Source organism: Metopolophium dirhodum, chromosome 5 (assembly GCF_019925205.1).
Source record: "Metopolophium dirhodum isolate CAU chromosome 5, ASM1992520v1, whole genome shotgun sequence".
Lineage (NCBI taxonomy): Eukaryota > Metazoa > Arthropoda > Insecta > Hemiptera > Aphididae > Metopolophium > Metopolophium dirhodum.
In genome coordinates, this window is record NC_083564.1 from 1906939 (window position 1) to 1921715 (window position 14777).

General features: G+C 30.4%; 1 protein-coding gene across 1 annotated transcript in view; it reads right to left on the reverse strand.

Moving 5' to 3' along the window:
• The window catches only part of LOC132944613 (glycine receptor subunit alpha-2-like), a 226522-nt gene that overhangs the window by 141567 nt on the left and 70178 nt on the right, over nt 1-14777 (reverse strand). The window contains exon 2 of the mRNA XM_061014057.1: nt 2464-2552. Coding sequence (XP_060870040.1) covers nt 2464-2552 — 89 coding nt within the window. The remainder of the gene's footprint in view (nt 1-2463; nt 2553-14777) is intronic.

The following is a 14777-nucleotide window of genomic DNA, read 5'->3' on the forward strand; positions in this document are numbered from 1 at the left end:
AGTTATATCATATTATAATACCGTTTGCGTGTGTGGTGTGTGTGTGTGTGTGTGTGTGTGTGTGTGTGTGTGTGTGTGTAGGTGTGGTTTGTGTGTGTGTGTGTGTAGGTGTGGTTTGTGTGTGTGTGTGTGTACTGTGGAGGCGGCGTTCGGATGGCGGAAATTACGGTGGCTCGGATTATTCGGCCGCCGCAAACGAATGCGAAACGAATGCGGAATAATTATAATATTCAAACGTAAGCGAGACATGCAGCTCGTTTGGAATCACGAAATTGCCAACTACTCTTATGGGGGGGGGGGGGGGTACTCTTTGTGCGCATACGCGCCAGACGTAGGTACGGTATACAGGGTGTCCCGTGAGGATATACGCATTATAGCTGTAGAGTGGGGGACTCGCCGCCCTGATGAAAACCGGGGATTTGCCTATAAGCTAAAAAAAACATTAAAAATCATGAGATTTATGAAAATAAAATGTTTAAAAGTCCAAATGTACACAAAAATAAGTTCCATGAAATAGTTATTTACAATTGTTTCAAAAAATCAAAAAAATATAAAAATAACTTTTTTACCAAAAAATTAAATTAAATTAAAAAATATGTGTAGTCCTTGTCTCTGTGAATCTATAAAAAAAAAAAAACAGATTTATGATAATATATTTATTATCTCGGGAGACATTGCAATGGGTAAATCCTCGCGGGACACCCTGTACAGTTTATGTATAATATATCATTATGTACAGGCCGTGTCGCGGGACGATCGGACTGTTTTGCGCTGAACGTTATTACGTCTGTACGTGCCAGACGTTCGAGAATCAGTCTGTATATTATATACCGTATTATACTATTATTATTGTATAGATCGGTTCGCCTGTCGCGTGTTCATATTATTATTATAATGTCGTTTCGCACGCGCTGCCAAAACTTTGACCATTACACCGAGGCAGAGTGATCATGTTATATCATCGTACCGACTACGGAGACTACAACGCGCCGTAATAACGACACGTCGCGGCGATCGACCAAACGGTATTCCAATCAGCAGTGCGCCTTGTGAACATCGCACAGCAACAGCTGCGGCGTCGGATCATTTGGGGGTGAATTTCTCCGAAGTACGCCAGTTGTGTATTCGCTTCGAGGTGTAATAATAATTGTTATTATAATCTTATCGTCCGGTTGTCTCGAACGATTAAGAGACTCGACACTCCAGACGGTATAATATGTATAATGACGGGTGGGAATTACCTACGTCTGTGTCGTACAAATATTCGTCTCCATCAGGAACTATAATATTGTAACGTTAATAGTTTTGGGGACTTTTAGTTTGCACCCACCTAGAGAAGGCATTTTTTTTTTTTTTTTAATCAAACGATAAAACAGAGTCTCAAGAAAATCTTAAGTGGGGTATAAAAATTCTAAATTCTAAGCATACAATGTTATTTTGACGTTTTTGATTACTTTGTATCAAATGTTTACGCGTTATAGAGTTTTACTAATTATTCTGGAAAAAAATAACTGTATGTGTTTTATATGACTCGATAAGCGTTGCGCTGCTCCACTCCACTGATGCCATTCATAGTGTAATATACTACCTATTGTCGACTTCTAAATTTTTATTTTATTTATACATTTAACGTAATTTGGATTTTCAAAATGGTACATAGACTCATAGCAAAGTATAACATAATATTATATGTATGATAACAGATGTGTGTAATAAACTTAAATTATAATTTTGATTTTTTTATTAAATGATCGGAAGACACGATATAGCAAGAATAGTATTTTACAAGAAGATAAAAATGAATGAAACAAATACCTAAAAATAAAAATAAATTTTATACTACTTATTTTACGCAGGTTTGGTAATTGTCCCGGCTAGAATATTTCTTGAGTTTGTACATCTAAAGCTAAACCTCTCAATCTATGTATGCAATTTTAAGTTTTGTTTGAGGAGATTTCTACGCCAGGCGCTGTTTGATATAAGTTTATAACTTGTGTATAACTTGTATGTATAATATAAAATTGTATGTTCACAATAATTATTATAGCAGGCTGATGGCTAGGGCTAGGATTTAAATGCAATATAAAATAATATGATATCATGCATTTCATTTTGTTAAAATTTGCTAAATAATAAAATAATAAAATATAGGTACCTAGTGCCTAGAGTGAATTTACTAATAAATTTAAATATATTATTAAGTGAACAAAAAACACGTTATAATTAAAAAAAAAAAAGATTGAATTAAGTTACATCTTATGAAAGCTAAATCATTTTTGTTAGTCTTATTTTTAAACAGATTCATAAAATTTAAAAATTATTTTCATACAATTTGGGAAGGGAACTGGCCACCAAATTTGTAAATAGGCGCTTAAAAATAAATATAAGTACCAATGTATATAAACCCTTTTCCTAATTGAGTCATAATAGTTTGATTTGCGACGCATGCGCACGCATACTTACTCAGGTGGTTCGTCGGTGTCGCCCGTCTGTCATAGTTTTTCTTCAGAAGACTGTCTAGTATCTGGAGATGATTCATTTTTGCACCGTACCTGTGAACATCACAAAAACAATGATTGATAGAATCACGGGTTTTTACAAAACAAATCCATTGTCTATAACTTTTAAATTGTATTTATTTTAACAAAACTTTATAACATTCTATTATTAGGTACGTTTATGGTGAGTAAATTCTATGAAAATTCTTTATTATGATATTACTATTATTAACGAGACCAATATTATTGGTTTATCGATGGTCATTAGACAATCATCTACTATCGTATACTATATTTTTCGCGCGGGAAACGAATCTGTTAGTCGGCGTGGCACTATTTGACTTTACATCGAAAAAAAAAAAAAAGTTCTACTTCAAACTCGGCAAAACTCTGTTCCCCTTCTCCACTCTCCCTGAGCGAACGCGTCAAATCGTTATCCCGCAAAGCTCGTAAAATGTTTAAATAAAACGTCTTTTTAAACATAATAGTAATAATATAATATAATATAGAACGATCGTCTTCGATGCGATGGTGTCATCGGTTGGAAACTTCCGACGCAGAATTTTTAGATCGAGTTCGGACCGTAAAATACTCACACACACACACACACACACATACCTTATTAATATAACTCGCGAACGCGCGGCGTCTCGTGTATGCAATTTAACGGCGTACGCGCGCTATACAATTTTGTTACCTATTTTGTGTTTGTGTAGTATATTATAATACTTATTATCGTATGCGCAGCGAAAATTTGTTCTCTGGCGGAACATCTCGCGCACTTTTAAGAACGTAAAATTACGTTATTATATTTGTTATGGAACCGCGAAATTTAATTTGTTCGGCGTCGTTTAACTTTCCACGGATACGTTTCTTTTACCTCTCGCCGCCGGTAGGTGTAAGAGGTTATGTGCGCACACAATATTATTATAATAATATAATACAATACACGGCGTATAATATTGTGTACCTAGCGCACCATAATATAATATTGTTATATTATAATACATATTATAATCGCAGCGATGCTGAACCGTTATAATAATATGCTTACATTATACACCGTGTATCAATTTCCCGACGCACATAATACGCTAAACTATTATACACTGTCGTATTATCATCACTATAAACGTCGTCAAACGATAAATTATTGTAAATACGATTTCGTGTGATGTCAACCGCCAAAGGATTGACATGCACAGTTATAACGTGATCGTTCACGATCGCCCGGATGACACTGTTTTGCAAGAACGCGCCTGCGCTCAAAATTATTAATAAGTACCTGTTATTGATGTTGTTTTTATATTATTACCCGTACAAATATGATCCGAGATTCTTTTGAAACGACTACCTAAAAACCAATGTTCACTGCCTACCCACTGAACATTATTTATATACGTTCAATTATTTCTATATAATTTCAATTGTATATGTGTATTGATTGACTGTTGAATTTTCTTCCGATTTCTAATTAAATACTATGCGTATGCAGTTAATTTGTGTTTTCATAAATGTACGTTTATATTAGGAGGGGCGGGAAAAAAAATAGCACCAGAGCTGGAAAATCCTGAATAACAGCTGCAGTAGTTCGGAAAATGTTAGATAAATGTGAACAATTATTATTAGTTAGGAAAATGTCAAACGGTTCGGAATATTATAGCACGGCCGAGTATGACATTATTATTATTATAATTATTATTTATTTATTAGTTTTGACAAAAGTCATAATAATTAAACTACTGCAACAGTTTAAGATAATAGTGTATAATGTATTCTCGCCAACGCCTACGCCGAAGAAATATTATTATAAAATATAAGTACGAAAAATTCCGTTTGCGGTTTTACAAAAACTTGTTCTGCAAAGTTACAGCGCGCGTATACAAATTATAACTTACCCATTATTTACTTATGTAGTGTAAGTAAATAAAAAATTAAAACTCAAGTTTAGTATTTCTCTGTGTCTATTCGTGAAATTTTTTCCTCTTTGAAAAATTAAATTACAACGTTGATTTCGCTTTTATAGGCGAATCCCATCTGATAACCTTCTATATTCCACAAGTCGTACAAATAGAATTATTTCTGTTTTATATTTGAGTGGCCGACCTTTGAATTTGGTTTTTCCTCTACAAAGTGTTTATTTAAGAACTTTGTCGCTTCCTTTGTTTGTATTGCACAAAAAGATGTCAACCTCGTAAATAATTGGATTAAAAAGGAACTACAAAAAAAAAACCATCTTGATCAAAACGAGTACTGTCCTATTTATATCACCCAATGACACACTCTCTCTCTTCAAATTTCCTTCTAATCATATTTACTGTGGACTAAATGGATAAGTATATATATTTTTTATATTAGATTTTCCATTTATCACTTTTAAAATAATTGTCTCCATTTGGACGCACTCACTTAAACTAAAAATAAAATTGGACAAATATTGATTGATCGAAGTGCAGTGTGTCCTTCTGATAGATTTAATACTCTCAAAGTATTTCCTCTTTTTCCAACTAAATCTAATCAACCTCCATTTTTACCCTCAATTTTCAAAACACAAAAACGTAGATATGTTTCTATAAAGTTTTGAAACACTGGTTGTATTCGTATGTTGGGGGGAATCACGTCATGGTAACACGAAACGTTTGAAGATAACAATAGTAATATCCTATATATTATATTAAAACAAAATATGATAAATCTTTGTCCTTAACGTCTAATTTATTAGCATCATATATTATATATTATATACCTAGTGTTTATACGTTATCAATAATTTTGGGTTCCCAACTTTCGTGGTGACTTTCCGACACTGTATAATATTTACGCATTAAGTATATGATATTGGAAACCTGACCTTGTACATATATCTTTTCGCTTTATATTATTTATAAGCTTTGATGTATACCTACGTGGAATATTTAAAAATATACAAACACTATCTAAATATTATTGTTGTTGTACCGTTATGCAATTTATTAATATTATTTTATTTATAATAATCGCATAACAATATACGTAAAAACTAATAAAAATATGAAACGGCCCGTTTAATTGGACGTTTATTTAGTTAAGGTCAAGGTATTTTTCATAGGTAACCAAAGTATAAATATAACGTTAATTTTATTTTGGTTATATACTCATATAATATTTATGAATGCATTTTATTTGTTTGCTTACTGTTTACAAACTTCTTTTATATTATGTTTGTATGTATTGTACACTGTGTAGTCGTATCGTATTTGCTGCACAATAATAATACACAGTACACATAGTATTATGAATAAATAAAAAATATATATATATATATATTTTAGTGTCTCTGCAGTTTGATAATAATTGAAGAACCTGGATTCTGATGTAAGTCGATAAAAAAAAACTTCCCTTAACGGAAATCTAGGAGAAGGACTCATAAAATATATCCTTGACCTGTGTTCTTGACATAGGTCTTTGGGTGAATTAATGGCACGGATCCTTGTGTCGAGCTTTTAGGGGTCCATAGACAAATTCAAAATGGCGGTCATCTTGCCTTGGATACCATACATTGAAGATCGGACCGATTTATAATCATACATTTCGATTTTGTTTTGACCATGAGTTATCGCGATTCCAGAGACGAAAAATCTAATATAATCCATTATGGATCCAATGCACTATAAAATAATGAAATACTCAAACACGTTTACCTATATAGGTACCTATAAATCTATAAAAAAAGAAATCTATTATAAATTTAACGAAATCAGGATTTTTATCATATATATTGATTAGTGCGTATCTAATATTAGGTACAGAGACATTTAAAAGTCATATTTTAAAATATATCTTATAAAATACAAACTTATTTTAAGTTTTATGCTCTTCATATTCATAAAAAATAATCGTAATTGGTCTAATAATTTGTATATGTTATTATAAATGTTTACTTATTTTCAGCATCAAAAAAAAACAACACTTTCTTAATGAATTTCAGATTAAATTTTAATTAGTTTTATAAAGAAAATATATATTATATAAAGAAATGCCAATGATTAATTTACTATATGAATAAGGAAATTATACTACTAACCTAATTTGTGTAACTATATATTATGGAAAAAATAATTAAAATTATTAGTTATAATTAATTTTATTATTCTAGAAAGCATCTACATCAAAGCCGGATTAGAGGTTGAGTAGAGGAGGTTTCTTGATAAGTTTCAAAAAAAGGTCAAAACGTTTTAACATTAATTTTCAACACTTTCGAAAATAGAATGTTCGCAAAAATAATTATCAATTAAGGCATTGAATGCTTTTGACGTATATTATATTTTAAGTTATCTTTATATGAAATAAAAAGACGTTTTGTATTTATAATATATACACACGTATTACAAATTATTTGTACCGTTGTCAATGTTCTCCAACGAGGTGTATTTGATAAAAAAAAAAAATTTTAATAATGTTGCTTTAAAACGTTAATTTTTTTTTAAATTTTTATGAAAAAAATACCTATATCAAAATATCTGCTAATTTATCGCTGGACAGCCTTCACTCAGGCTTGGTAATAATCTATGATAATTTCCAAATCGATCCTACTACAGGAGTTTTTTTTTGTAGTTTGAACATAGGTATAACTATTTTGATACACGACACACGTTTGTTTTTATTATTTATTATTGTTAATTGATACTTTTACATCATAAAAAAATTCGTTTTTTTAAACAACATTTTAAAATCCTGTTTAGTGTAAACATTACAACTTACTTTATTTCCTTATTTTAATTATTTTTTTTTATACCGACATTATCAGCATTTAAATTACTTTGTCGTGGTACGATTATTGTTGTTTTCAAGAACGATTAGGTCATCACTCATCAGTCGACTCATCATTGTTCTGAGTTTATTAGTTAATAATTAGGATAAAATCCATAGTCGAGGCTGGTCGAGGTTTGCCGTTGGGATTGTGGGAGCTTTGCCATCTCCATTCTAAACCGTTATAAATTTATTTTACCATTACCCTCTTTCGACACGAAGGTGGAAAATATTTTTTTCGTAAAATACCTTAATCCTCCGGATACAGTCTACATACTTTACATACCAACGAAATGAAACAGGGCAGAATTAATTCTCGTCGTGATGATTTAAAAAATATTCAAATTTACACTCTTATTGTTATTAATTGAATAATTATTATAATTCTCCGATACCATTATAATTTAATGATACAACCGATATAATTTATTAGTTTGTTTAAAAATGAATGAAGAATATTCTTCAGTGATATTACTAGGAAAAAAATTATTTACCTGCTTTTAGCATTTTGCAGGAAAGTAAAATTAATATCGATTTCTATTACAACTAACCAAGCTGTATAACCATATTAAACCATCTACACCGGCAGTTATAGAAATTGTTAGTTACAGAATGTGTGAGCATTGTCCATAGGTTTTGTATTGAAACATTTTAATGACGCTGTATAATAAATTATTATAATAATATCGTAGAATTTGAGTCATTTTTTTTTTTAGTACTTGACAGGAACTTATAAGTATTTCGTTTTATAAATATTTTCATAAATCATTTTTACTTAAAAGTTTATTTATCGGTACACATTAAAATGGGAGACTTAAATGTTTGTTTGTTTTTTTAATCAATCAATATGGACATATTTGTTTTTGTACATTTGTTAAATATTACATATAAAAATTGGGTAATTTTTAATATATTCGCGCACACTTCGAAGTGTACTTTAACAAAATTCATTCTGACACTACAAAGTCACACAACTAGGTAATAACTTTTCAAAAAAATACGAACTCAATTAAGTCAATATTGTTTGGTAGCCCAAACAGAACATTTTTCAATACAAGACAATATTTTTTAGATGGCTTGTATGTATAATATTTACTATGGTTATTGAAACATATAGTAATTCATAAATATTCAGTAGTAAGAACATTTATTTTTGAAACATTTTCTACGTTTACAACAACAAAAGAACCAAACTCTGTAATAAGTTTTGTCATTTTATCACTAAAAGTAAAAATATGTTTATATTAATATGTTAGGAATTTTTTTATTTTTTTAACTGTAAATATAATATTTTATAATACACAGATCTGGTTACACTGAAATATTTATATAAACGAATAACTGCATAGTTTAATTATTTGGTAGTTTATACATTTTATTGATAGGTATGGTGTGAAAAGTGTTTATTATTATTCCGTCTGCCCCAGTCATATAATATTATATTTATAAAACATGCTACTGTAGACATTTATAATAATAATTAATATATCGAATTAATAAAACCAACAATTATTACCTCGATATCTAACTAAATATTATAATGGAATATCTGAATTTACAACGAGTTTTTAGCGATGATGTTCGGTTGGTGTAACATTGAAAATATCAACCTGTGTTTATCGGTAAGTATTGTTTAATGGCATAGCATTAAATTGAAGTTGAACATATTCAATCTTTAGGGAAATATAACGTCGTTTCAACGATATTATTGGCTGTGAGACGCAACACATGGACCAAAACTCAACTTGGGAAATTTACACTGATTTTTTTTTAATAATTCAAAGCTTTACGATTGAATAGCATATATTTTATTTTATAATAAAACGCGACTTACGTTAACCTCACGACTTATGGTAGTCCCAAAATTAGGTTTTTTGAAAAAATGTATTTCTGACCTAATTTACCCAAGAGTAACTGTACAATTATCTCATGTCGTTAAATAGTACTAATTTCAAGTAAATTATTGAATACAGTTATTAATAAATGTGTGTACATCTGTTATAGATAGTATCGTTGGAGAAAGTTTTACATTCATATTATTATGGTCGTGGCACGCAGTAAGACAAAACAAACTCATAGTCAATAACTAAGTCGTATGTTTGTCACGTGTGATGTTGTAAATTCGGTTACCAACGTCTTTATCCGGTAAATATACATTATACACGTAATTATAAAATCGTTTCATCCTTATGTAGGTACCTATGGTATTTTTAATTTTAACGCCCACTTCCTGCAGATCCGATAGTTGACAAATCCTGATGATAGATGAACCCGTAACCGAAAAATACATTATTGTCTGATGACTTTCAGTCGTAGGTAGGTATTGCAATATTTCTGATGTCGTATTATCGTCGTGACTCGTGACACACAACAGCCAATAATGGTTCAAGATATTTAAATAGACGTCCGGAAGAGTTATGTCCGATACCAGAGAGACTAAAAGTACCTACTATGATGTAAGAATATATCATTATGCTTTGTCGAAGAATATTTATGATTTTAATATTTTTCAGTATATATTTAAAAACTAACGAACGTACGAAAAATCTCGATAAATTTATGGCTTATAAAACTTAAAATATAATATTATAGAACATAAATCAATGTTAACGTTGAGCTATAAAGTATTGTTTTGTTCACGACAGTAATTATAATCTATAATATCGAAGAAAAATTTTAGGAAAAAACTGAATACTACAATAAGACGATTTTTAAAGAAGATTATCACAATCGATATAGGTAATGGTATTGGTTTTGAAGTTTTTCTGAAGTTAAGTTTAATTTAATTAAAAACTATGTTAATAATAATTTAAGTTATATCTACCAAAATCATTTCTATTTTAATCTTCATACATGTCAAAAATAACTAACCACTTAAAACGGCTTACCAAAATATACTAATGGTGATACATGCCTGGCACATATTCGGTTGGATTTATACGTCGTTTGTACCATAGGCGTTCAACAGTCATAATACAATTCAAACTCAGGGCTCACAAGTCACAATCCATATAATTGTAATTACCAGTCGTGTTGCAGTCAACATTTGTAAGACCTTAATTCCATATAATTAGATACACAATTCCGCAGCGAACTCACATCAATGTATCAAAAGTTCAAACATCAAATACAAAACTGTTTGGCTTAAACAGTCGAAACTGCGATTTTGACGAACGTTTGGTGCATTATATTATGCGGGGTAATTAATTGTCAACCGTACTCACCACTTTTTTGAATATGTTAGTATACTTACACCTAAATTGAAATCCAAATGAGTAGTCTATGAATTAATTAACTTTATATATACAGGATGGGTACATTTTTCGGGGCCACACCGGCTAATTCAACTTGTATACAATATTATACGTAATATCTTTCAGTCTATCACTCAGACATTTAACTCGTGTCATAATTCAACTTTAATATATTAATATGAATTACAAAAGTTTTAAAAATATTTGTTTCAGCCCCAATAATATATCTTATTAAACAATTTTATCATGGGTTATTTTTCTAAGTACATACGTATTAATGACTCAGAAACTATTCATTTAAATTTGGATTACTACAATTGTTTTTCAAAACAAACATGTGCTTAATATCGTTTTGTAAAATTAGGCAATTCTCATTTGAAAAAAAATTCTTCAAATGGTATATCTGTGTATATAGAAATACAGTAGGTGTATTTAAAATTTCCAAAAATCAAAATTCAAATAAATATAATTTATAATCGAATGAGAATGCATGGCAAATCACACAACGTATAATGTGAATCGATTCGGAGGGATCTATAATATCATTGTTAATGTCTAACGATCCATTGTAAATCCGCGTATATAGATACTACGGATCATTGGCCAGCAGCGGTTTCAATAGTTGTTACAATAATAGCGATTTTTTCATACATCCAAGGTAAAACCGTGTTGCTTTTTGCCACGATAATAATAACACTATGAAGCGAGTCCTGGCAACTCGGCGGGATGCGTTCAATGTAAAAAATAAAAAAAGAGAAATAATGTTTAAACACAAAATGGCCTCTTCCGCCGGCACGAAACAGCTAACGTTAGTATGGAAAGGCGTGGTCCGTCCATTATATATGTATATATGTTATGTCTTTAATATCTATGGAAATTCCGGAGATGTTATGTATGACGTGCTCTATAGGGATCGGTCGGGCGGCGCATTTTACCCGAAAACCGCGATATGATACGACAATATGCGTTGATGATGGACAGTACGATTAGTATAATTTGAAGACGTCATAGACCACGATGGGTATCACGGTGGTGGCCGAGTCGTGGAAAATGAATTTAGGAATTACAATATCACTCGGACAAAAAGAAACGGTTAGGTACGTTACGCGTTTATAATAATATTATTACAATGTCTTTGTCCGCGCGAACACTATTTGTATAAAACGATATTCGTCTTGTGACCGGTTATATATAGGGCGGTTCACCAAGCGGGTTTTCCCCCATTTTTTATCCGTTTAATAATGATTTTATTCAAGTTCTGATTTTAGGAACTGTTACGTATGCTTTGACACATTTTTTTCAAACACTTGAACCACTTTTTATACCATTACTTTATTACCAAACTTATTTTCTTGAATGAGAATCACAATTCTTTTTACTGTAAATTCGAACAAGTTGCTTATGAAGTATCAAATTTAGGATTATATAACTGTATGCCCTTAGGATAATAGTCTATCATAATTCATAAGAGTTTTAAAGATTCCCTATGGCGTATTGTATGATTTAAAAATTATCTAGTAAATAATTAATATTGATATATTAGAATTTGATATTCGTAAACAATACAGTGATGAGTACCTATACTAAGTACTAGATTAATAAATATGTTAAATATTAGATACATGATCAAAAACCATTATTAATAAAGACTATTTAATACTTCATACAGTTTAATAACTCTTGGAGGTTCAAATTTTGATTTAGAAGCTGTTACACATATTTATAATATTATAAACACGTGCTTAACGTTTTATTATTTTATGTAAAACAAATTGAGATTTGAATCTTTTATTTCAAAAAAAGTATCTTGAATTGCCACAGGACACTCCTACTAAGCACAGGTATCAAAATCTAAGTATGAATCTGAAAAATATGTTCTTAAAGTACATAATATATATATATTTCATAATTTAAAAATCACGATTTGAATAAATACGTCATACTCGGTGAATCATTCATCATCATATTGTATACATTATGAAAATTATACGTAACACAATTATGTAAATACGATTAAAGCAATAAAGCCATTGAACTATAAACATTATCGATTACGCACGAAATACACACGATTCGTATCTATTTTAGTACCCACTTTAAGTACAAAGCAGTCAACGCATGGACAGTTTTCAAATTAATTTTAATTAAGCACGTGTATACCAGGGCAGTAAAAATTGCCTCGGCTGATAGCATATATTATATTTTAATAAAGGCGTACATAGTTACAAGTGAAAATTCGGTAAAAAAATATATATATATTCATGGAGGGCGCGGGGAGGGACTGACGAATTATTTCTCACCAACACCATAGACGAAACTCGTGTGATAACAGAAATAATAGTAATAATAATAATTAATAGTAATCGTAGTATTGATAATAATATGTTAAGATTGGTCTATGGTAGGTATAATATAATATAATTACACATTACAGACCACACGACATAATATGAACGTTACTCGTACAATTATATTTTGCATGTGACGATGGGGGGTTTTTTTTTATTAAAAATATTGTTCAAAAAAAATTTAACCATTATATGATTAACTACTATTAATATTTGCAACAACTACTGCATTTAATATTATATAGATTATAGATATTATCATCGTATATTTTAGTTGGTCTCAGCCCACCCATAAAAACTTGAGCGCATTCGGGTGGACTAACTCCCTTCAAGCCATCCAATTTCCACCAATAATGTATGTTGGCATATTATACTTTTGGCGTTCGTGTTTTTCTATATTTTATAATCAAATATTACACACAATAATATGATAACACGATATTATTATAAAGTGCGACGGCTTATCCGTTTTTTACGGATCGCGCGCGTTAGTACATCCCTCCCCTCTTCTCACAAACCTAAGCAATTACTTTCGAATGAGGACGGTAGACGAGATGTTCAATCTGTAGTTTGTATAGTTTAAGAATCGAGTGTGAAGAGAGAAGAAAAAAATCATAGGGCATCGGCGATAAGGATGGTTATTTCGAAAACGGATGTGACTCGCGCGCGGATCTGTTGTAGTCTGTACCTACTACGTTTAATAACCAAAAAGAAAATCATTGATACGAATATTGTAGGAAATACATGATTTACTGCATAAGCACTAAATAATATTTACAGACCATTTTCATTTAAGTATAAATAATATTGGAATATTGTTTTTTTTACGTTCAAAGCATAATATTATAAAATATTAAAATGTAGATAAGAGTATGCGGTCTTCTGAACGTTAAAATAAATTATCGTTAATAATGACAAACTACCTAGATATTTGTTTGGTTATAGTGTTTTATAAAGACGGTACAGATATTAAAACAAACTTTTTATTAATAATTATACGTGATATTTTTTTTTCTCTTATCAATTCTGCTTTGGAATATTATAAAATTAAAATTAACGAGACTACGTCCTCAGAGGAACGAAAGAAAGAAACTAATATTGTCGCATGAAAAAATGTAACAGAGCTCGCGTATAAGTGGATCGAATTGTGCTAAAACTTTTCGAAAAACCTCGCCGAGATAACGATACGTCAGAGTTTGCTGTTAAAAGAGAATCGCTCTGTGTGTGTATATTATAATAACATAATATGGGTTGCTCGGGGCCGGTGAAGCCGCGGCTATTCCTCAGACAAACATTGGCGCAACGCAGTGCAAATATTAGAGACGATAAATTATGAGTCGTTGATATTATGGGGCGTATATAATATATGTTCCGCCTTATTTGCTAATTATTTACTACTTTGTACACGGCATTTAAAATTAATTGCTCTATTCAAAGTGTACTCGCCGGTTTGATATTTCACTTTATGCGCATTCGCTTCGAGCCGCTCGCAGTCGCGTGTATCGCGTCCTCCGCGATGCCTTCAGAAATCATCATGATTTCGTTTTGTCAAATAATATTGTTTTCGTCCTTTGCAATTAATGAAAAAAAATATATATAAATAACTGTACAATTACAACCAGCAAGAGAAAAAAATTTAATTCTTCAAAGTTTAAGTATTCTATAAATATACAGGGTGATTTATTAAGCGTAAAATACTCATTATCTCAAAAAGTATTAAGGTTTTTGAAAATATTTTTTTACATTGTTTCAAGTTGCTAAAAAACAACATTTTTATTAAAAAATTATATTTTTAAATATTTTTTATCCTTATAATTTTTAAGTTGTTTGCTTTTTTGAATGACAGCATAGAGTTTTAATTTCATTTTCCAAAGCAGAATATTTTTCTA